Source organism: Pseudorca crassidens, chromosome 9, assembly GCF_039906515.1.
Source record: "Pseudorca crassidens isolate mPseCra1 chromosome 9, mPseCra1.hap1, whole genome shotgun sequence".
NCBI classification, from domain to species: Eukaryota; Metazoa; Chordata; class Mammalia; order Artiodactyla; family Delphinidae; genus Pseudorca; species Pseudorca crassidens.
In genome coordinates, this window is record NC_090304.1 from 13,907,652 (window position 1) to 13,931,869 (window position 24,218).

General features: G+C 40.4%; 1 protein-coding gene and 1 non-coding gene across 20 annotated transcripts in view; one reads left to right on the plus strand and one right to left on the minus strand.

Moving 5' to 3' along the window:
• Positions 1 to 24,218, minus strand: part of ATG13 (autophagy related 13) — a 46,630-nt gene that overhangs the window by 9,837 nt on the left and 12,575 nt on the right. For 17 of the 19 annotated variants that reach the window (XM_067749174.1, XM_067749169.1, XM_067749176.1 and 14 more), the window contains 9 exons: positions 15,669 to 15,750; positions 14,621 to 14,701; positions 14,111 to 14,230; positions 9,713 to 9,759; positions 8,069 to 8,209; positions 4,767 to 4,807; positions 3,728 to 3,824; positions 3,326 to 3,424; positions 2,426 to 2,519 (listed from right to left, as the gene is read on the minus strand). In XM_067749174.1, coding sequence (XP_067605275.1) covers positions 2,426 to 2,519; positions 3,326 to 3,424; positions 3,728 to 3,824; positions 4,767 to 4,807; positions 8,069 to 8,209; positions 9,713 to 9,759; positions 14,111 to 14,230; positions 14,621 to 14,701; positions 15,669 to 15,737 — 789 coding nt within the window. In that variant the 5' untranslated portion in view covers positions 15,738 to 15,750. Of the gene's footprint in view, positions 1 to 2,425; positions 2,520 to 3,325; positions 3,425 to 3,727; positions 3,825 to 4,766; positions 4,808 to 8,068; positions 8,210 to 9,712; positions 9,760 to 14,110; positions 14,231 to 14,620; positions 14,702 to 15,668; positions 15,751 to 24,218 lie in introns of those variants that run through there. The other 2 variants (XM_067749182.1, XM_067749185.1) reach the window with 2 other exon arrangements.
• TRNAG-CCC (transfer RNA glycine (anticodon CCC)) lies at positions 13,089 to 13,161 on the plus strand. The gene has a single exon. It is a non-coding gene; the product is annotated as a tRNA-Gly (tRNA).

Genomic DNA, 24,218 nt, shown 5'->3' on the forward strand with positions numbered 1-24,218 from the left:
AATCTGAACCAAGCATTAGTCTGTCTTTAGTCAAAAGAGGGTGGAAGTTAGAGAACAGCTTCCAATAGGAAGGTCCTGAGAACAGACACAAGTTGTGCTAAGCAGGAATGAGGACACTGAGGTTAAGATGTTAGACTGAAAGCCTTTTTCTGGGGACTCAGGATCTGCGGGCTCAGGTTTAAACAGTTGACGTTTGTTGGCTGGAACTTTAAAATGCTCAGATACCCAGCTGCAAACTTTCCTACATAATCTCAGGGAAGATGAGTTGGGGTGTGCAGGTGTAGGCATCAGGGTGTGTGTGTGCACGCTCTTACAGTCCCTGACGGTGTAGGAGAACTTCATGGAGTAAAAGCTAGGGCATTTTCAAAACTCATGATTTCAAAGCTAATTATGGGTATGATGATTGTTTTGGGTCTTGCTGTTCCATCTTTAAGTCTCACCAATTAGCTAATTAACGCCTAGAAATGGAGGTAGGACCTTAAGTCACAGTAGCAGGTTCAGGGTCACAACTATTTCTTGACTCAACTCTGTGCCCAAATGACACAATGATCCTTATTTTGTTGGGCGGGGGGGAACCCAGCTCATTAACATGTATTCACTGGATTCTAGCAAAAGCTCAAATAGAAGTTGTTGAACAATTATGCAATTCCCTAGGTTAAACCAAGGAAGAAACTATTTCAATATTTACAGGAACAAGGAGACCAGATGGCATATGATTTTTCTCTCTCTGTTCTACCATCAAGGTTCTAAATGAGTATTTCTGCACCAAACTGTACCAGTCTTGATTACAGGTACTCAGGGAGAAGTGACAAGGCTCACCCATGGGGTGCTCAGTATTGATGAGATCTTGACGTGATCTACTTTTAAACTGTAAGAAGACACAACTGATACCATGAAAAATACAGACTCTCCTTACGCAGGTTAACAAACTTTTTTGCAAACATCAGGTACAGAAACTACTTAACTTCCCTTTACTTTTGGGGTCAGCTCGAATTTCCACTGTATCAGAGAAAAAGACAAACTGATTTGTTAAGGCCCAGACTCACCATGCCTCATATCTCCCAAGTTTATATACTGTTTATGAATTTATGACGTGTAAAACAAAACTGTTTAATGAACATTAAATGACATATTCACATTCTGATGATCTTAAAAAACAATCTACTCACTAATGTGCACTAGTAAGAAAGTCGGCTCTCCCCCGCTTTTTTGGTCAGGATTGTTCCATGTCAGCAAGCATACCAGAAGCTACCCCCTCCCAGAGCAATGGTGACATCCATGCCTACATATACTAATAGGTGGAGGGAAAAAACCATTTCCACACCCCCAAACTGTCTAGGTAACTTTACAACAAGAATCTCTTTAACTCTAAACTGGGACAACAGAAATAATAGTGATCCATGGATTTTGTAAAGTGCTTCACACACCAGTTAGCTTTTGTGCTTAACTTCTGCTTTTTTTTTTTTTAACTTCTGCTTTTAAAACAAATTAGAACTATAATTTTAATCCAATACCTAACAACCCAGGATATAATAAATTAAAATTTTTTCTTAATTAAGAAAACATAGAAAATAAAAATGTATGGATAGCTACTTAATTTGTTGGGTCCCCCAAGTCAGATGGTGAAAAGGGATAATCTGGGCTAATTTCAAGGAAAGTAGAACAGACTGATGTCTAGAACCATCTAATATGAAAGCAAAGAGAGGGAAATAATAGAGATGATGGGCAGGCAATGGATAGAAGATGAAGACTTGGGGTGGAAGGGAAGAAATGTGCCCCTGAAATTCTGAAATTCAGTCAGCTGGCAAAAATGATTCCTTATCTGAAGCAGTCTCAGTACCACATACATCATACAACACTTCTTTGTGAGAAGTTCTCACATTGTTTGGACACTGTGTTTATTGAAACTGGATTTGACACTGAAGATGGACTCGAGTGGAAAAGTTAATGGTTAAAAATGTTCAGAGAGGGAATGCAGATAGGCAGATATCTGTGTAACTATTAAGAAAAACTGCACAGCTGGTGTCTTACTGGCATTTTATGCTAAATTATCATTGGCTCCTTTTGTGCTCCTTCCATTATGAGGAACCATATTTACCACTTCAAAGAAGTAGCTACCAAATTAACAAGTGTAGGTTAGAGTACCTCTCTGGTACCAGAACACATTTCTGATTTTCTGTGACTGATTTTCTAGGGAATTTTCAGATGTCCCAGGAAGGTAAAGGTTACATGTAATCTTGCAGGTTAAGAATGATTACAGACTAGAAACACTGCAATATTACCAGCTGGATAAGAAGGCTCTCCTTCACCCCTCAAAATAATCACCATCACCACCAAGAGATTGTATCTAAATTTTGACACCATTTCATAAGGCCCATATATGTACCAAATAACTACTGCCACCCCAGATCCTGTTTCCCCCTACCTGGGATGGAGGGGAGGTGGAAAAGGAGGTGGTACACACTTCTTGAGAATCTTCCACAGAAGGATATGTTACTCCAGTGTCCTCACCAGCGGTTCTATGGTGAGTGGAAAAGAAATCATGAACTGACTGACGGCAGTCAATTTCAGAAAGGATACAAAGAGAGGTTAGATACGGATGCAAGTTGTGACATGAACTGTTTCAGGCAGAGTTCCTAATGGCAAGAGAGGTATGTTGAATCCTTGATAATTTCAAACATTTCCAGAAAGCAGCATCTAGAGGTTGACAATGGCTTTTTTTTTAATCCAAACATTTTACCTGAAATATCATTTGAGAGGATTTTCTTAAGCCTGGCCAGTGTTGTGACCAAGAATTATCAGCAATAGAGAATGCAGTGAAACAAAAGTCTAGACTCCAAAGACAAAACCGATCCAACTTCATGAGTCCTTTACAGAAAGGCAGTATCTCTCCTGATACAAATCTATTCCAATCTCTAGAAAATTCTGTTATCTGGGATCTAGGTCTGGAGATATTTGATTCTGATGTATAAAACTGCATTGTGCCAGCCAATGGTGACCTGAAAACCATTTAATTTGCAAAGGACATTCTACAAATTACTGCCACTCTCACAGTCTCGAAGTAAAATCAAATCAAAAGTCAAATCACTACTATCCAGATCCAAACTATGCAAGAATTTCCTGAGACCTGGTCCACCCTGAGTCTTGGTATACCTTATAGGCAGCAGCAAGAATGAAAGCTGGCCACTCCGCTTCTCTCCACATGGCGTCTCCATCAGTGCCCCCTGCCTATCAGTGAGTGCTGATAAAGGTGCTCTATGGACCTGTGCAAGATGGATGCTTCTGCCTAGCTGCAGTTTGGGAAAGTGTTTTTCACATTCCTCACCTGTAATTGCAGGGATGCATGGGCGAGGAGCTGGGATAGGGACGGTCCACAAAGTGATCAATAATAATCCCCATGATAGGCGGGGTCCTCTCAAAGTGCCTGTAATGCAGTAAACAGATTGCCATATTTGTTAGAATGCCTTGTCAAGTCCCCCTGAAGTCCTCAGAGAGCCCCTCGCCTCTTATCTATTGGCAGGAACCACAGAGCCTGAACTACTACATCCCTAAATATAAACCACAAATTTTACATTGGCTCTGGGACACTCAGATTCTCCAATCTGGAAGAAGAGTTCTCAATTCAGCAATGGAGAAGCTGAATTGTAGGCTCAGCCACAAGGTTTGGAGGAAAACAACTTTAATATCTTTAGAAGAGTTCTATTGGATTCCAAAGCTCTTTCCTCACCTGGTGGACATGAATGCCAAGTTAATTCTGTAAGCACAAGAAAGAGTGATGGTGCCCACAGGGGTACCCACTGTCCCAACACGAACTGTCTGGAAACCTAGGAAAAGAGATAAATAAGTAGGTTTTTCCAGAGAATACTTACAGTACCCACAGTCTGTCTTTCCCTGAACCACTTAGCCTGCTGTACAATCTCTGGCATTACCCACTTAGCACCCTGAGTGCAGCAGCCTCAATTTCATACATACGTGTATGTGTGTATATATATATATATTTTTTCCAATTTATTCTATATTGACCTAATATTGCCAGGGAAACAGCATTCTATTTCCAGATAAAACTACCTTCAAAGAGGTAAAATGATGATTAGTCCTAAAGCTTGAACAAGTCCTAACCAACCCTGTCCAGATGTGCTACTAAGACAGCAAAGGGGCACAGGGAGTTTCTCACATAAACACCTCAATTTATGAAGTAAATGCACTCCCACCCAAGTTGCCACCCCAGAACTAAATATAGAAAAGAGTCAGAGTGTTACAACAAAGTTTTCCTGGTGTTCTTGGTTTCATTTCCAATTTTTCAAAATTGTTGATGCTCATCAGGGACATTTAACATGCTCATTGTAGAAAATTAGGAAAACAGACAGTCGTATAAAGCGGGGGTCCCCAACCCCTAGGAGACCGGGCCACAGAGCAGGAGGTGAGTGGCGGGCAAGCGACTGAAGCTTCATCTGCCACTCCCCATCACTAGTATCACACCCATTTCCGTGGAAAAATTGTCTTCCACAAAACCGGTCCCTGGTGCCAAAAGGTTGGGGACCGCTGGTATAAAGAGTAAGAAAGAATACTGAGTTACTGGAACTTTTGGGAAAATTATTCACTCATTCCCTGGTGGCTCTTTGGACCACCTACCTGTCTTTTCCTTACTTGTATCACTCATACTAAAATCACAAGCTATGTATTATTACAGGCAGCATCCAAGCATATCTCTGAAGTCAGGAGAGTTCTTAACAATACTACGAATGTTTTTCAACCTTGATACATACCTTCTCCTAAGCCATTCAGCTGTACTTCCCCAAAATATATTCTGTAGGGAAGCAAGAAAAAAAAATGTTACCTGATTCTTTATTCTAAGGGCCTACATACCAAACACCGAGAAACAAAATAAACAAAACCAACCCTTCTTTTCTTATCTGCATGAACATCTCTCCTAATGGTGCAATATTGCTACCACTTGATTAAGCTGTAGACATGGGCATGTAGATGGAGAGGACTGGTTAAGAAATTAGGAGAATAGGGACTGCCCTAGTGGCACAGTGGTTAAGAATCCACCTGCCAATGCAGAGGACACGGCTCTGAGCCCTGGTTGGGAAGATCCCACATGCCGTGGAGCAACTAAGCCCGCGCACTGCAACGAAGAATAGCACCCTGCTCACCACAACGAGAGAAAGCTGGCGCACAGCAACGAAGACCCAACGCAGCCAAAAATAAATTAATTAGTTAATTAAAAGAAAAAAAAAAGGATCAGTTAGTAAATATTTTATGCTTGTGGGCCACATAGTCTGTAGCAACTACTCAGCTTTGCTGTTATACTGCAAAAGTAACCATTGATAATAGGTAAACGAATGGAGTGGCTATGTTGTAAGACAATCTTATTTATAAAAACAAGGGACTTCCCTGGTGGTCCAGTGGTAAAGAATCTGCCTTCCAATGCAGGGGATGCAGGTTCAATACCTGGTTGGGGAACTAAGATCCCACATGCCGCGGGGCAACTAAGCCCGTGCGCCACAACTTCTAAGCTCACGTGCCTCAACTAGACAGCCTGTGTGCCCCAAACTACAGAGCCCACGCGCTCTGGAGCCTGTGCGCCACAACTAGAGAGAGAAAACCTGCATGCCACAACTAGAGAGAAGCCCACACGCCGCAACGAAGAGCCCGCGCGTCACAATGAAAGATCCCGCATGCCTCAACGAAGATCCCATGTGCCACAACTAAGACCCGATACAGCCAAAAAAGAAAAATAAATACATAAATTAAAAAATATATATTAAAAAATAAAAACAAGCAAATGGTCTGCTGACCATAGTTTGCTGACTCCTGCCATAAAGTAATACACGAATGATGTTAATAAACTGTCGCCAAAGGAGATTTTGCTAGGTACCCTCTGACAAAAAGCTGACCATCAGCTCACTACTCATCTGAATATCGGTACAGTGCTTTAAATAATCTGATTATGTTCCACTTTTTCTTGGTTATATTCTTTATGCCACTCAGGTGCTAAGCAAAAGTTTTCTTCACAGATAGTACACAATAAAACTTTAATGCAGTCTTGATGAACAACAAATTCAGAATGATTTTTTATAACAATGTAGTTTTACAGTGAAATTGTCAGATCTACAGGATCAGGGGAAAAATGATAGTACAGCAAAACAAACAAACAAACAAACAAAAAACCAAGACAAGACTATTGTTTAACGGTCTAAGGCTACACTGTTAACCTGTTACCAATAGTACAAAAAGGAAAAAAAGAGCTAAATCTACCTCTGACATAACGTACTTCTCTATGGTTTAAGCTACAGCTATTTGTATCCAAAAAGCAATCCTAAAAGATAAGCAATCAGTGAGCAATAAATACTGTATTACTCCAGAGATACAATGAAGACTTGAAACACAGGTATGAAAAGGACCAGGAGTCCTAGTTAACTAAGCTGATGACCAGTAGTGTAACATGGCTACTTACAGAAGAACCAAAGTGAAGGAAACTTAGCATAGGTAAATGGGAAATAAGAGTTAGAAAGGAATCTATTTTATCTAAATAAAAGTCTAATAATTTTCAAATGGAATACTCACCCTGAAACCTGGGAAGACAACAAAAATGTATTAAAGACTTGGAAAAACAAATATAGGTAGGGTTGCTGGATTATTTCAACAGAACTAGTTAAGTCTCTAATCCTTGGTCCTTCCATCCTGCTATACTAATTCTTCTAAAGATCAGCTCTAGAGACTTCCCTGGTGGCACAGTAGTTAAGAATCCACCTGCCAATGCAGGGGACACGGGTTCAAGCCCTGGTCCGGGAAGATGCCACATGCCACAGAGCAACTAAGCCCATATGCCACAACTACTGAGCCTGCACTCTAGAGCCCGTGAGCCACAACTACTGAGCCTGTGTGCCACAACTACTGAAGCCCACGCGCCTAGAGTCCATGCTCCGCAACAAGAGAAGCCACCACAATGAGAAGCCCGTGCACCGCAACAAAGGGTAGCCCCTGCTCGCTGCAACTAGAGAAAGCCCGTGCGCAGCAACAAAGACCCAAGGCAGGGGAAAATAAATAAATAAATAAATTACTTAATTAAAATAAATAAAATAAAGATCAGCTCTATAAATAAATGTAAGCCAAAGGCTAAAACCCATGGCTCATCACTAATATGAAACAGAGTCTTGGATGATTTAGGAACCCTTGACTTTCCATGCTCTGCTCTCACACTTTGCTACACATCCTCCTCACCACCGCTCTGGTCCATTTGACAATCTGAGTACAGCTCGTTTCCGCCCCCCATTTCTGTTCCTTGCCATCTGCGGTACACCCCACCTGGAATGATCATGCTCCCTCACTTCCAACAGATGAAATTTTCACTGCCTCAAGGTCTAGCTGGAATGCTACTTCCTCCATGAAGCCTGTCTTGATTCTCCCACCCAGAACAAACTCTTTCTTCCTGTGTTTTCACAGCACTTTTTTTTCCTGACACTGCTATGCAAATCCTGCTTTTTACTGTGACTATGCATGTACCAAACCATTTCCCCCATTAGATTAGAAACACCAGTACGGCTGGGCCTCTGTATAGTTCTTCCTTGGGCCTACCACAATGCTTGCCTCAAAAAAGCACTCAAATATATGTTGATGTGAAATACTACAAGGAAAATACTTAAAGAACTGTTAACCAGTTCTTTATATCCACAGACAACTAATTAAAAACACACTGAATTAGCAGTTTGTTACACAAAAAGTTTTAATCTAACTCTGGAATATAGAACATTGTGGAGTCTTCCCAGGATAGCCTGTTTTTCAAAGTCTTAACTTCCTTTTCCAGAAATGAGATATATATCAGTAGGACTTCAAAATCCATTCTACAGGAGTCATGACTGTGTACAAACAAAAGAATAACGAACTTGGTTGCTTTGCAAAAAGCTGAGGTTCAGAAGGGAGAATAGATAGACAATCATAGTAAAGCTACAGCATCAACTATCCAAACGTCTGTCTAAAAACTAATCATGGAATACGTGAATGCTGGTCAGACAATGTGCAAAACGATGAGGCCGATGAGTGAATCATGAAGGTGACTGCTTACCTATACAATATGACATATTCATGCCCTTGTTTCCTGGACAGTCTGTAAGCTGGTGTCACCCTAGTTATAGCAAGGAGAGACTTCAGTAGCAACGACAGTCTGTTGTACACGGCATAGGAAACTTTGATTTCTTTATCACACCTGAGGAGCAAAGACACTATCAGCATTCTCCTACTCCACTAATGAAAAACAAAGAACAGAAATGCAATGAATAGAGATGTTAGTTATGTTCCATCTAGCTACTGAAATTAATTTGTTAGCATTAGAATATATATATAAAATTGAATCACTTTGCTGTACACTAGAAACTAATACAACATTGAATATCAACTATACTTCAATTTAAAAAATCTAAAAAAAATCTGTTAGCATTATTCATAAATTCTGATAGAATATAATCTGATTTGCAGTCTAAATAACCTTTCACAGAGTATTACAGTCAACAGAGATAGTCACAAATTAAGTGCTGGAACTGTATAAGATTAAATTTATTATTAAAACATGTTCTGGGGCTTCCCTGGTGGCGCAGTGGTTGAGAGTCCGCCTGCCGATGCAGGGGACACAGGTTCGTGCCCCGGTCCGGGAAGATCCCACATGCCGTGGAGCGGCTGGGCCCGTGAGCCATGGCCGTTGAGCCTGCGTGTCTGGAGCCTGTGCTCCGCAACAGGAGAGGCCACAACAGTGAGAGGCCCACATACCGCAAAAAACAAAACAAAACAAAACAAAAACGTATTCTGAACTAACGTTGTAGTTAGAATTCTTTGTCAGTTTATCAACAGATTGTTGAAGCTAGCCAAAGTTTCACTTTCTCATGCACTAGACAAAGGCAGGTGGGCACCAAAAGGTATCCAATATATTTTTCTAGCTTTGAAGCAGTTATCTTTCTAAGAAATAAAGCAACACCCTTAAAAACAGTAATTCAATATTGCAATTGTATTACTAAAGGTGCAAACAATTTCAATGTACTATCTTACGAGCAGTTTACCTCTATACATCTAACAGGAACTCTGGAGAAGTGTTTGGTACTAAAATTTTGGACTATAACCTGGCAGTTGCTTTCTATTTAAGAAAGAAAAATAATGCCCATACCACTCATACTTATTAATAAGATTTTTCTTCTGATGTGTTGCTATTTCCTCAATTTTCCTATATATTCTTTTTGAAAACTAAAGCTTTGGGCAGGAAGTAAGCTAATCTGCCCTGAAAGAAGAAAATGGAGGGGGAAAATAACATGCATTTCCAATCCGTGACCAACACAGCATGTCTAAAGGAGTAGTGAGGGGAAATCTTATTGGATGTCTGCCACATAGAAAACAGACAAAACAGAGTAGTCATGTTACAAGAGCTCAAGGGATTTAATCAGAGAACTATCTGTACTCTGGGAAAACAACAAATCCTTTTTCAGCTTTCTCTCTGCTCCTCTCCCAGTGGTGTCTGAGTCTCTCTGGACTGACACTCCCTCTGAAGGTCATCTCTGTGCCTGGGCTGGAAGCCAAGCATGAAGCAAACTGTAGCAAAGACCTATTGGCTCTGTTAAGTGGTCAGAACCCTCTCCATGACTGGTACAAAGCCCTGCTTTTCACATGATGTCGTGCACTTTATCCTCAGCTACCACAACGAAGGACCCTAAGACAGACCACTTACTTTTCATTCATTTCCAGACACCAGATTTCTAGCTCCATGGAATCTCCCTGTAGATGGAACAATTCAAAGATATTTCAGGTTTTTTTTAATCTTCTTTTTCCTTATTATAAAGCACTATACAGTCACTATAAAAATATTAGAAAGTATAAATAAGCAAAAAGAAGAGACATCAACTTATAATCCAATCAGTGATTTTTCTTTCTTTTTTTTAATCAGTGATTTTTCTAAATAAAAGTGAGATCATACTATATATACTATTTTTATCACTTTTTTAAAAATATTTATTTATTTATTTTTTGGCTGCATTGGGTTTTTGTTGCTGCACACGGTCTAAGCACCTATCACTTTTTATCAATAAATACAACATGGAATTTTCCTTATAATTAAAAATTCTAGTTGACTTCCCAGTGGCACAGTGGTTAAGAATCCAGCTGCCAATGCAGGGGACACAGATTCAAGCCCTGGTCCGGGAAGCTCCCACATGCCGCGGAGCAACTAAGCCCGTGAGCCACAACTACTGCGCCTGCGCTCTAGAGTCTGCGAGCCACAACTACTGAAGCCCACGCATCTAGAGCCCAGGCTCCGCAACAAGAGAAGCCACCACAGTGAGAAGCCCACACGCCGCAACGAAGAATAGCACCCGCTTACCACAACTAGAGCAAGCCCACACACAGCAATGAAGACCCAACACAGCCAAAAATTAAATAAATAAATTTTAAAATTCGACATTATTTTTAATGGCTGTGTAGTATTCCAACATATGACAATTATTTTATCCAATCAGTACCCCCATACTTGGACATACAGCTTGTTTCTAAATTTTCACTACTACAAACAACACTGTGATAAACAGACTTGAGACTAAAATTCTGTATGCATCCTGAATTAGTTTCTTAAGGTAAATGTCCAGAATTAGAATTGTTGGATCAAAGAATATTCATGCTTCTAAGACTTTTGCTATGTATGTCCAAATTGCTCTTCAGAAAGGCCAACACTTCAAATCATGGAGAGAGCCTTTCCCTCCAATTCTATAGAGGATATTTTTAGGTGACACTCACAGTTAAATACCCTAACAAGCTCCTTACTTAAAAGTCTTTTTAGCTATTTGATGTCTTTAGCCAAACTGTTCAGTCTCTCTATGTGTTACTCTGAACAGACTTAGTCTAGTGGGTGGGAAAGAAAAAGAAAAGACCAAAGCCAGAATCCCTTATCCCTGTAACACTCCTGTGTGTCATTTAGTGAGATGGATAGTCACATACTTTTGAACACAAGTAATCTTTTTACGAATCAGCTGTAAGAGGGCCATTCTTTTAGGTTTGGGAATAAACTCGGGTTAGTTTGCGGAGTAGAGATTTTTTACTTGTTCTAGATCAAATTTAAATATGTATTCTTAATATATATCCTTTTCATCACAGTGTCATCTCTAAATGACATGATGAATTTTGAATCCACGCCCCCCCCCAAAAAAATCAAGGGATGACTGGACAGTAGGAAGTATCCAAGATAAATTGGTGTGGTTTCTCTAGGATAATCACAAAAGTTTAGAATAGGATTACATAGATGCCTGAGAGAGGAAAGAGTTCTTCCAGGGATTCCTTTTGGACTCCCTATGGATCGCTAAGAAAAATAATCCACAGTATAAATTGGTAATTCAATAAAGAAAAATACGAAGTTTTGTTTTATTTGGTGCTTAAGGTTGCCATGGAACAAGTACTGACATCATTCGTTCAACAAAATTGAGAGCCTACTGTGTGCCATCCCAGGCACTGTGCCACGCAGAGAGATGATTATTTATTTATATCCTGCCTCATTTCAAAAAGAATTTTTTTTTAATTTATTTATTTTTGGCTGCGTTGGGTCTTCGTTGCTGTGCGTGGACTTTCTCGAGTTGTGGCGGGCAGGGACTACCCTTCGTTGCAGCGCGCAGGCTTCTCATTGCGGTGGCTTCTCTTGTTGCAGAGCACAGGCTCTAGTCACGCAGGCTTCAGTAGTTGCAGCATGCGGGCCCGGTAGTTGCAGCGCGTGGGCTCAGTGGTTGCAGCACATGGGCTCTAGGGTGCACGGGCTTCAGTAGTTGTGGCTCACGGGCTCTAGAGTGCAGGCTCAGTAGTTGTGGCGCACGGGCCCAGTTGCTCCGTGGCATGTGGGATCTTCCTGGACCAGGGCTCGAACCCATGTCCCCTGCATTGGCAGGTGGATTCTTAACCGCTGCGCCACCAGGGAAGTCCCTCAAAAAGAACTGAAGAACTACACAGATAAATAAGATGTGGCAAAGCTGCTGACCTCAAGAATAAAAGTGCAGGGACTTTTGGTTAAGAATCTGCCTTCTAATGCAGCGGACGCGGGTTCGATCTCTGGTTAGGGAAGTAAGATCCCACAAGCTGCAGAATAACGAGGCCCATGTCCCTCAACTAGAAAGAAGCCTGCGCATTGCAACAAAAGATCCCACATGCCACGACGAAGATCCCAAGTGCTGCAACTAAGACCCGACACAGCCAAAAAAAAAAAAAAAAAAGGATAGTATGAACAGGAACATGTAATGATCACCCACCATATGTGTTATGTTAGGTAATTTACAAGTAAGAATGAAATGAGGAAATATTATAGCTCTGCAAGACTGTGAAGGGTCGTGTTACTTTGGTGGTGTTAGGGGAGGTGGGGTTAAGTAATTTGGCCAAAGTTGCTCAGCTAGGATCTCAATTTGGGTCTGTATAGCTCCAAACTCATTTGCCTTTTATTATACCATGCACCCTCACAATCCTGTAGTGGATATCAATTAATAAACATGAAAGCAAGAATATTTGCCTCAGTCCTAGCATGGAATAAGGTGAACCAAAACACATTAAAAAACCCCCACAATACAGCAATTTATACTCTGGAAACAAATGTAAAGAAAACACACAGGAAATCTAAAGAGGGTTTAGAAAGGGAGATCCTCTAGAGCAGCGGTCCCCAACCTTTTTGACACCAGGGACCGGTTTCATGGAAGACAATTTTTCCATGGGGGGAGGGTGGTGTGGATGATGATGGTTCAGGAGGTAATGCGCGTGATGGGGGGGGACAGTTCAAGGCAGTGTATACGAGCAATGGTTCACACGTTAATGACAGTGATGGGGAGCGGCAGATGAAGCTTCACTTGCTCGCCCACTGCTCACCTCCTGCTGTGCGGCCCAGGGGCTGGGGACCCCTGCTCTAGGGCATATAAGTCTTGAAGGATAAGTAGAAACATATCACATATAGATGATATATATGAAGATGAGGGTGAAGAGTCTATTCCAAGTTGTTGGAAAAATAAGTACAAAAACCACAACCTCCTCAGAGAATAATGAGGTGATCAGAGAGGGAAGGAGCAGGAATAAGGCTGAGTTGGGGGACTTTCCTGATGGTCCAGTGGCTAAGACTCTGCACTCCCAATGCAGTGGGCCCAGGTTCGATCCCTGGTCAGGGAACTAGATCCCACATGCCACGACTAAAAAATGATCCCGCATGCCACAACTAAGACCCAACACAACCAAATAAATAAGCTTTTTTTTTAAAAAAAAAGGCTGAGTTGGAACCAGAGTGTGAAGAGCTTTGAGTGCCTAGTTAAGACACCGTCCTGGTGGAGGGAAGGGAACCCTCCTACACTGTTGGTGGGAATGTAAATTGGTACAGCCACTATGGAGAACAGTATGGATTTTCCTTAAAAAACTAAAAATAGAGCTACCATATGACCCTGCAATCCCACTCCTGGGCATATATCCAGAGAAAAACATGGTCCGAAAGGATACATGCACCTGAATGTTCTTTGCAGCACTGTTTACAGTAGCCAAGACATGGAAGCAACCTAAATGTCCAATGACAGAGGAGTGGATAAAGAAGATGTGGTACATATATACAATGGAATATTACCCAGCAATTAAAAAGAATGAAATAATGCCATTTGCAGCAACATGGATGGACCTAGAGACTGTCATACTGAGTGAAGTAAGTCAGAAAGAGAAAGAGAAATATCCTGTGATATCCTTTATATGCAGAATCTAAAAAGAAATATACAAATGAATTTATTTACAAAACAGAAACAGACTCACAGACTTAGAGAATGAACTTATGGTTACCGGGGGTGGAAGGATGGGGGGAAGGGATAGTTAGGGAGTTTGGGATCGACATGTACACACTGCTATATTTAAAATGGACAACCAACAAGGACCTACTGTATAGCACAGGGAACTCTGCTCAATGTTATGTGGCAGCCTGGATAGGAGGGGAGTCTGTGGGAGAATGGATACATGTATATGTATGGCTGAGTCCCTTTGCTGTGCACCTGAAACTATCACAACACTGTTAATCAGCTATACTCCAATATAAAATAAAAAGTTAAAAAAAAAAAAAAAGACATCCTTCTGGCCATAACCTTACCTCAGAAGTCTTGAGTGAGATCTCCACACACATAGACCTCCCGACGGCAGGCAGCTGCCCTGCCAGCGCCTTCTTTGCTTCATGCGTAACCTCTGGGATGTCTTTGATTGCTAAATTGAACTAGAAAACAAAAGGAACTTTGTGTTAAACACTCACAAGGAACATTATGGAAACATAAAGTAGTAAGATTGGATGCTGAGTAAAGCAGGCATTGCTCTTGACTGATTAAGGACATTCATTTACTTCTCCCTTCCCCATAAGATATCTTGCATCAAAGTCCCAAAACTCAGGTTGAAAAAGCTTTTCACCTATCACAGCAGAAAGCCAAAAAACAAATACATCAGACTAACACTGATGAAGAACATACTTTCCAAGTGAATGGATCAAATGGAATTAGGTATTTTAATGTTATGATTTAGTAATACTAGAAATAGAATTATTTATTACTACACTGTGATTCCTTGTGACAAACACCATAGTATATCCCTTAACAAACAATTGGAATTTTACCCAGTCTGAACCCGTTGGGGAAGAAGATGAACGAGTACAAATCTTCTCGCCCAGTCGAGCCTGGACAATCACTTGGACAGTCTAAAAAAAGCAAACAAAAAATCAAAGATGAAAAGTTAAAACAAATTGATCTGGCTCCTAATCAGGGTTAAACCCCTCCCAATGCAGGATTTAAAAGATGCCAATGATCATAACTATACTTCAGGAAAGGGTAGGATTTAAAACCTTCAAGAACACGTAGGAAAAAAACACGGCACAAAAATAACACTGTAAATATTCCTGAGGGCACAGTGTCAACCAATTAGAGAAATTACAATTTGAGGCTTGTAATCTATAATATTCTCACATGGCAGAAAGAAAGTTGCACATGATGGCTCTGACTTTCATAGAAAAACAAGTCCAACCATAGGTTTAAATATTCACTGCCATAAACTTATGTAATCATAGTTGATTTAAACCAAGGATTCCACAATTATTCATATGACTTGGCCCATATGGCAAAAGTCTTCCAACTAATTTTACAACCAGAATCTACTGCATGGATTATTCTTACATAGCATTGGTTGAGAGGAAGGAGTGAGAGTGGTGGAAATGATGTTTAGATTTAGGAAAATATGCCTTCTAAAGCATTCAAAATTCAGTTTTAATTCTTCATTTACCCAGAAGGGAACAATAAGTGAAAGTGAGACATTTCAGAGGTAGTTGATGCTTACGGAAAGATGCCCAAACTGCTGTCCATTCCAGTCCGCAGTCTTTGTTCCCACCCCAAGGGAACATACTGTGCCAATAACCTGGCATAATAAGTTTGACATTTCTGCAAACAGGCTTGCAAAAAAAAATTTTTTTTGAACAAGTAGCTGAGGAAAATTGGAAGCTACTTTTTAGTTACACCCCCAGTACCGCCCCCGAATTTCACAGTTTGGTTTACAACAGACAGAAGTATCCCTTAAAATGGGCAAGCTGCAAGCTGTTATGCTATATTTCCAAAAAGGGAGAAGCACGGAAGTTATTTCTAACAGTTCTAGGCTCAAGAGAATGGATATAGTACCTTGAGGGCAAAAAACTTAATGAACTTGTCCAGGTCCTTTCTGTCCTGGGAATTGAGATCAGTTTCCATTGCCTATAGGAATCTAAAACAGGAAGAAAAAAAAAAGTGTTGAAAAATGTGACTAATATCTTTTAAAAGGGATTGCTACAACAAAGCATACAGAGATGGTATTGTCTACTAGCTGTATGAATAGTCACGTAGGAGGTAAAAAAAAATTTCCCCCCTGACTAAAAGACACCAAAGTGAAAAATACATACTATCTTTTGAGCAAAATAAATTCCACACAAAGAGCTAAATCTATAGACCTTAAAAATAGATGAAACAAGCCATTTTACCTGAATCTGAAACTTTGAGCTTTTAAATATAACTTATATATTAAAAAAGTTATATTACTTACCTATTAAAAAAGTTTTATTACCCAGCATATTGAAGACTAAGTGCTAATGAGACAAAAAGTTTATTAAAACATAAAGTGAGTTAACATTCCTTCAAAGGGCCAGTAAATCAATTTAACTTTGGGCGGGAGTGGGGTAGGGGTGGGGGTGGGTTTTGGACCCCTTCTGAGAATCCAATGACATGACAAGCCCTTTCTCCAAAAAAATGCACAAATATAGAAACTTTGGGTATATTCAGGGAGTTCATGAGTTTCACGAAGTACATCATAAACCCCCAGGTTAAAATGTTTTGAGAAGGGGCTGGTATGAGGAAGAATGCATTTACAGAGAGAAGAGCATGAACAAAGGCGTATAAGCCACAGAGAGCAAACTGGGTTTGCAACTATTAAGTATGCCAATTTTCCAGCGGTTGTGTATGGCTGGCTGGGGCCAGATCATGAGAGACTTAAATACAGTGCTAGAGACTGACCTGCATCTAATATGCCAGAAATGGGAGCACCCTCAAGGCTTTTGAGGAGAGGAAGCAACACAATCCAAATGGTGCTTTAGATGATAGCTTTGCTGGCATATTGTAGAATAGTTTTGAGTATGGAAAGCAGGGAAACCAATTAGGTCCTTGGCAATAATTCAGGCTTGTGGTCAAGGCTAAAACTCTAATACAGACACAGACATGATTTGGAAATAGTATGGATGGGAAGTATTTTAAAGGAAGAGCTAACAGGATTTAAGGACTGAGTGCAAAAAGTTTAATGGGCTTTCAGAAAAACAAGAAAGCCAGAGGGACAGCTAGTTTTAAGGAAAGGTATAAACAAAAGGATAGAGTTGAAACAGGAAATAATACAAGTTAAAAAAAAACATTGTTCTCTATTGAGGTATAACTTACATGTAGTGAAATGCACAAATCTTAGGTGCATTTCAATAAACATTTTGTATGTAAACACTCATATAATGACAACCCAGATCAAGTTATAGTACATTTCCAATAATCCAGAAGGTGCCTTTGTGTTCCCTTGGTCAATAAAACCACCAAAAAGCAACCATGATTCTGACCTCTATCACCATAGATTAGTTTTGTTTGTTTGTTTATTTGCTTTTTTAAGAAAATGTTGGGGGGTAGGAGTTTATTAATTTATTTATTTTTGCTGTGTTGGGTCTTCGTTTCTGTGCAAGGGCTTTCTCTAGTTGTGGCAAGCGGGGGCCACTCTTCATTGTGGTGCACGGGCCTCTCACTGTGGCGGCCTCTGTCTTTGCGGAGCACAGGCTCCAGACGCGCAGGCTCAGTACTTGTGGCTCACGGGACTAGACGCTCCACGGCAGGTGGGATCCTCCCAGACCAGGGCTCGAACCCACGTCTCCTGCATTAGCAGACAGATTCTCAACCACTGCGCCACCAGGGAAGCCCCTAGTTTTGTTTGTTTTGAATTTCTTATAAATGGAATCAAATAGTATTAACTCTTCTGTTGTGTACCTTCCTTTATTCAACATTATGTCTGTAAGATTCATTTATAATGCTGCATGTAGCAGTTTATTCTTTTTCATTGTTATGTAGCACTCCATTTTATGAATATGCCACAATTTATAAATTAAACTGTTGATAAATATTTGGGTTGTTTCCTGCTTTTAGCTGTTATATTCTTTTTTTTTTGGCTGCATTGGGTCTACGATGCTGCGCACGGGCTTTCTCTAGTTGCGGCGAGCGGGGGCTACTCTTCCTTGTGGTGCGTGTGCTTCTCATTGCATTGGCTTCTCGTTGCGGAGTACGGGCTCTAGGGCACGCAGGCTTCAGTAGTTGTGGCTCATGGGCTATAGAGCGCAGGCTCAGTAGTTGCTGTGCACGGGCTTAGTTGCCCAACGGCGTGTGGGATCTTCCCGGGCCAGGGCTCAAACCCGTTTCCCCTGCATTGGCAAGTGGATTCTTAACCACTGCGCCACCAGGGAAGTCGGTTATTATATTCTTACATGAGAGTTTTCGTGAATATAAATACTCACTGCTATCAGATGTAGAGCCAGGAGTGTTGTTGTTGGGTCACAGAGTATGCATATGCAGGCATACCTTGTTTTATTGCACCTTGCTTCACAGATATTGCCACCTCCTCTTCTTAAAAAACAAATTGAAGGGGCTTCCCTGGTGGCGCAGTGGTTAAGAATCCGCCTGCCAATGCAAGGGACACGGATTCCAGCCCTGGTCCAGGATGATCCCACGTGCTGTGGAGCAACTAAGCCCATGCGCCACAACTACTGAGCCTACCCTCTAGAGCCTGCGAGCCGTAACTACTGAGCCCACGTGCTACAACTACTGAAGTCCATGCACCTAGAGCCCATGCTCCGCAACAAGAGAAGCCACCGCAATGAGAAGCCCACGCACTGCAAAGAAGAGAATAACCCCCGCTCGCCGCAACTAGAGAAAGCCCGCGCACAGCAACAAAGGCCCAATGCAGCCAAAAATAAATAAATAAAATAAATAAATTTATTAAATAAAAAAATTGAAGGTTTGGGTCAACCCTGTGTTGAGCAAGTCTATCAGCGCCATTTTTCCCATGGCATTTGCTCACTTCGTGTCACAGTGTCATATTTTGGTAATTCTCAAAATATTTCAAACCCTCCACCAGCAAAAAGATTACAACTCACTGAAGGCTCAGATGATGGCTAGCATTTTTTAGTAATAAAGTATTTTTAAATTAAGGTATGTACATTTTTTTTTAAGACATAATGCTATTGCACTCTTAATAGTCTATAGTTTAGTTTAAACACACTTCTATATGCACAGGGAAACAAAAAAATTCATGTGATTCACTTTATCACAGTGATCTGGAACCGACCCACAATATATCCAAGGTATGCCTGTGTTTAGCTTTGATAGATACTGCCAAACAGTTTTCTAGGATCTGTACCAATTTACATCACCACCAACAGTACCTTAGAGCTCCCAGTGTTCCACATCTATACTACCACTTCGCATTGCTGATTCCTTAGCCATCTTGGTAGGAGTGTGGTGGTATTTCATTTAATCTGCATTGAATGACTGATGATTAAATTAGAGATGAAATGATGACTGCCTTTCCTCCAATGATACTTTTTCATATGTTTATTAGACATTTGGATATCCTCTTTCATAAAGTGCTAGTTCAAGCCTTTTGCCCACTTAAAAAATTAGGTTGTCTTTTTCTTACTGAATTGTGGGAGTTTTAAAAAATATATAGTGGATTCAGTACATTGTTGGATATGTACTGCAAATACCTTCTCCCAGTTCGTGGCTTGCCTTTCTTGTGGAATTTGTTTCTTATCCTGAGAGTCACGACATACTAACGGACAATGGCCAGACTATATATATAAAGATAGAGCTCTGACCCACAATCTGCAAAAATCCAGCCCAGAAAGCCAACCTACTATCTACACTTACCAGTCAAGGAAGTCAGACTATCTCTAGCAACCAGTCCAGGAAGTCAAATGATAACCCCTGTAAAAACTGGCCCCAAACAGCCAGGACTTGATTAACTGACAGCTTCCCTAATTTTTATCCCTGCTTCCAACTTAGGACCAACCAGAGAAAGCCAAATATGTACCCCAACCAATCATATAGAGTACCCCCACTTGTAGTCAGGCTGCCTACAGCTTCCTTGTGCCAACAGCCCCAAATCAGGACATTCCTGAAGGCTTCCCTGCCTTTTTTCCATTATAAAGCTTCCCCAGTGGTCTACCTACCTTTGCATCTCTGCCAAAGGCAAGCGCTGGAACTGACTCCTCTGCTACCCGAAAGCTCTGAATAAATGGCCTTCACCTGTTCTCATCTGGGTGGTTTTTATGTCCACATTAAATACAGATTTATTGAGGTATAATTGACAATATCAGAAGTATAAGATAAGTTTTGACAGGTTTATAACTGTAAAATCATCACCACAAAATAGTGAACATAACAATTACTCCCCCAAAGTTTCCTCATGTTCCTTCATACTCCCTCCCTCCAGCCGCGCCCCCATAATCCCCCATACCTAAACAACCTCTGATATGCTTTCTATCACTAAAGATCCCTACCTGCATTTTCCAGAGTTTTATATAAATTAAATCATACAGTATGTACTCTTTGGCTTCTTTCACTAAACACAATCATTTTGAGATTCACCCATGTTATATATTTTTTCACCCACGTTATATTCTATGTCAATAGTTCATTTCTTTTTTCTTTAATTTTTTTTTGATGTGGACTATTTTTTAAAGTCTTTATTGAATTTGTTACAATATTGCTTCTGTTCCATGTTTTGGTCACAAGGCCATGTGGGATTCTAGCTCCCCACAGGGATCGAACCTGCATCCCCTGCATTGGAAGGTGAACTCTCAACCACTGGACTGCCAGGGAAGTCCCGATGGTTCATTCCTTTTTATTGCTGAGCATCATCCTCTTATGGAGTTTCCTGATGATCAGAGGTTCTTTATTTTAGTAAGTCCAATTTATTAACATTTTCTTTGATGGTTAGCACTTTTCTGTGTCCTGTTAAAAATTTTTTTGCTGATCTCAAAGTCATGAAAATATTCTCCTACATTTTCTTCTAGAAACATTACTCTTTACCTTTCACAGTTAGATTCGTGATCCATCGAAAATTAATTTGTATATGTGGTGTACGTTAGGGATCAAGGTTCACTATTTTTTGCCTATCAGTTCAGTTTATTTAATAGGTTGAGTTAGAAACACCTGAAGATCTGTCTGAAAATGCTATATCTGAAGCTAATGGAAAAGGTTAAGACTGAGATTAAAGTTGGAGATAAATCTCAAAAAAGAAGGAATTATTAAAACTATAGCAACAGATGAAATCACCAAGGGAGATAACAGAAAAAAAAAAACAACGACCTTGGAAAGCATTTGCATAAAAGAACCACAAAAAGAAATGCAAGAACTAATCAGAGAAATAGGAGATAAAATGATTTCTGAGAAGTTTTCATTGAAACTGAGGGGAAATTAAAGTTTCAAGATTGAAGGGATGGTCAAACAGTGTAAGTTCTTGCGGAGGAGGCAAAACTTTACCTCTACGCATATTAAACTTTGAGCTGGGACTCCTTCAACAAAAAGACAGATTAACAAGAGCAAAACAGTTTACTGACTAATGCAGCACCTACCACAGAGGAGAAACCTCAACAAAAAACAACTCAAAGCAGTGGCTTAGAACTATGGCTCATATGGGGTCTTCAACAAAGAATAATAACTTCATAGAGAAATGACAGGACAAAGGAAAGCAGTTTTAGGCATTCAAGGGTGCAGGCTGTGGGAGGAAACTAAGGGAGCAAGGTTTGTTTGCAGATTTCTCTGGTGTCTTCTCAGGTCTGATAAGAATCTGTCTCCAGTAAAAAAGGGGAATTTATATCCTGCCTTTAGGCAGAAAACGGGAGGGCAGTGAAAGGTTCTCCTGCATTTGCTGCTTCTTAACTGCCTTCAGCTCAAAATAATTATGTCAAAGAGGCATATTTTGGGATGACATATTCTGGATTCCTTCATTCTCAAGAGGAAAAGGCCACTGGACTTGGCATTATGTTGTTAATGACCTTTGAGAGGAGAGTTTCTTAGGGTGGTAGTGAGGAATGGATTCAGCTACTTCTGAGATGTTAGACAGGAAAAGAGCTCAAGCTTTTCTGTTAAAAGGATTTTCCCTGTAGGATAGGAATATCTGAGCAAATTTATAGGTGGGGGGTGGGAAGAAACCAATGAAGGAGAAATAAAACCTTTGAGAAGAAATAACTGATGAGATCCACAGGAGAATCTACTGATCAAATTACAAAGGACTCATCTTTGGGGGCCTATCAAATAATATGCTTGACATGTACACCCACCTTCAGGCCTTCCTAATTTTGGTTGAAAAGAACACTAACAAATATTAAAGTAAAAATAAAAAGACCTTTTAAAGGGTTAAACAGCTCAAGGCCCTGAAGCAACACAGCAACAGATCTGAGATAAGAACAGTGCTGGAGGATTGGGCTGCCCCTATCTTACACTGAAGTGGGGAAGTGCTCCCACTACCAGAGCATCTACCAAAGCACAAACATTATAATGGCACAATGACTCTTGTGACTTTTTGTAACCAGTGGAAGCACTCAAAGGATTATGTAACTAGAGTTAGTTATTGAGCCAAAAAGGGTGGTCTCCACAGAGAAAAAGTTCTCTCAAAGGTATCAGAGCTTATTGTCCCCTTAGGCCTAGGCTATCTATCAAGGATATTAGTTCATCCTTTACAATAGAAATGTAATAGAAAGTTTACTTTTGCTTTGCACTTTGCAAAATTCCTTCTTTGAGTGCTCCAAGGAATATAAACGGAAATTTGGTACAAACATTAAAAACACTGAATTCTTTCTTTTTTTCTGCCCTTTACTACACTAGCCAATTACTGAATCCTTCAAACTTATGCTTATACAAAATCCTTTATATTAGCAGCATTTTCATTTCCATAGATAACCACCTTAATCCAAGTCTCATTCCTTATCTGGAAGAGACTCTCTCGGTTAGTTACTTTACCTTTGAAGAGGATAGGCTATGCCATCCTAAAATATGCCACTTTGGCATAAAGATTATTTTTAGCTGAAGACATTTGAGATTCAACAGATGTAGAAAAGAAATCTTCTCAGAGCTTCCCTTATCTGACTAAAAGCGGAAACTTCTAAGAAATGAGGACTGCCATAAATTCCCATTTCAGGTTGGCTTCTACCCCAGGAGAGAGACCTAACATAAACCTAATATAAATCCCCTATCTGGGGGAGTTTCATAGTCATGAAGAAGATGGAAAGACCATTTGCACCCACACAAGATAAAGTCTGTTATGACAAACTTTCTTATTTCCCATTTGTTCTCCTAAACACCCATTCTTCTTTCCTAAAGAAACTAATTTTTCTTCCTATAAAACCTTTCTCCCCTCTCTTTCTCCTACTGAGTTAGACATTTAAGTCCCAAATTTTTACCACCTCCTTGAGCTATTCATCACTGAGCACTCCTGTGGTATACACTTTGCAGGCATTAATAAACTGTCTTTTCTCTTGCTAATCTATCTTTCGTTGGTTTAATTTGCACGCCCCCATCTGCTGAATCCAAGAGGTTATAGGAAAAGTTTCTTTCCCAACACCTCCTTCTAGATTATACTGTAAACCTCAGGTAAACCACTGAAAGGCTAGTCTAATAAAGCATTATGTCATCATATTGCTCCTACGTGCCAGAACTTTGGGCAGACTCCTCAGTCTGACCTTCAAGAGTCCACATACAAAGTCAGCGGGGAAAATAGGTAAAATGATTTTGCAAAGGTGATCAGAGGCTTGCTGGTACTTTCAGGAAAGATCTTGGTCACTGAAACTAGCAAATAAATGGTGATCCTGGACAAGGATCTAGTCCTTGGATGTACATGCTCAGGAAACTAATTTTATTAGTTCAGTCAAGGTTTGGGGGACTTCACTTACAAGAGACAGTTTACATACCATAAATCCCATTTATTAATTGAGAAATAAAACTGCCAAGTCGATAAAAGAAGCATCAAGTGATCAACATGTTGCCTTTCCTACAAGGAGACCATTTTGGGAAAATAAAATCATATCAACCCACTATTAGCTTCATATATCCTTCTCTACCTCAGGAACAAGCACATTGGAATTCTGCCACCAAGAGGCTAGAGAGGGCCTTCTTAGTTGACAATGAATGTATGTGACTTTCTTTCCTTTAGACTTTACAGACCACTGCCCATATCAGTCATTGTCACCAACATGTTATAACTGCCAAAGACCCTTGATGGAACAGGTTTTAAGAAAATATATCAGCTGCTAGAAGACTAAGCCAAAGTAGGGCTTTTAGGTTACCACTTCGTTTAAGTCAAGGCCACTTTACCTCTCAGCATTCTAGTCTCTCAATTACATAGCAAACTCTTCTGCAAGTGAAATAGGAGGGAAGGAGGCAGGGCACAACCTTTGAAAGAATGACATAGCCTGAGGACATGACGTAAACTGATTAGAACCAAATGGGTCCAAGATGGCAGACAAGTCGACTTCCACTAGACCTTGAGCCTCAGTACACGCTCACATCAGCAAGCTAAATAACACACCCACAGGCGCCAGGACAGTTTCAAGACGGACTATAAGGATCAAAAAGTAGGCAGTGGCCCAATTCCTGGAAATCCCCACCCCTTCCTAAAATAGC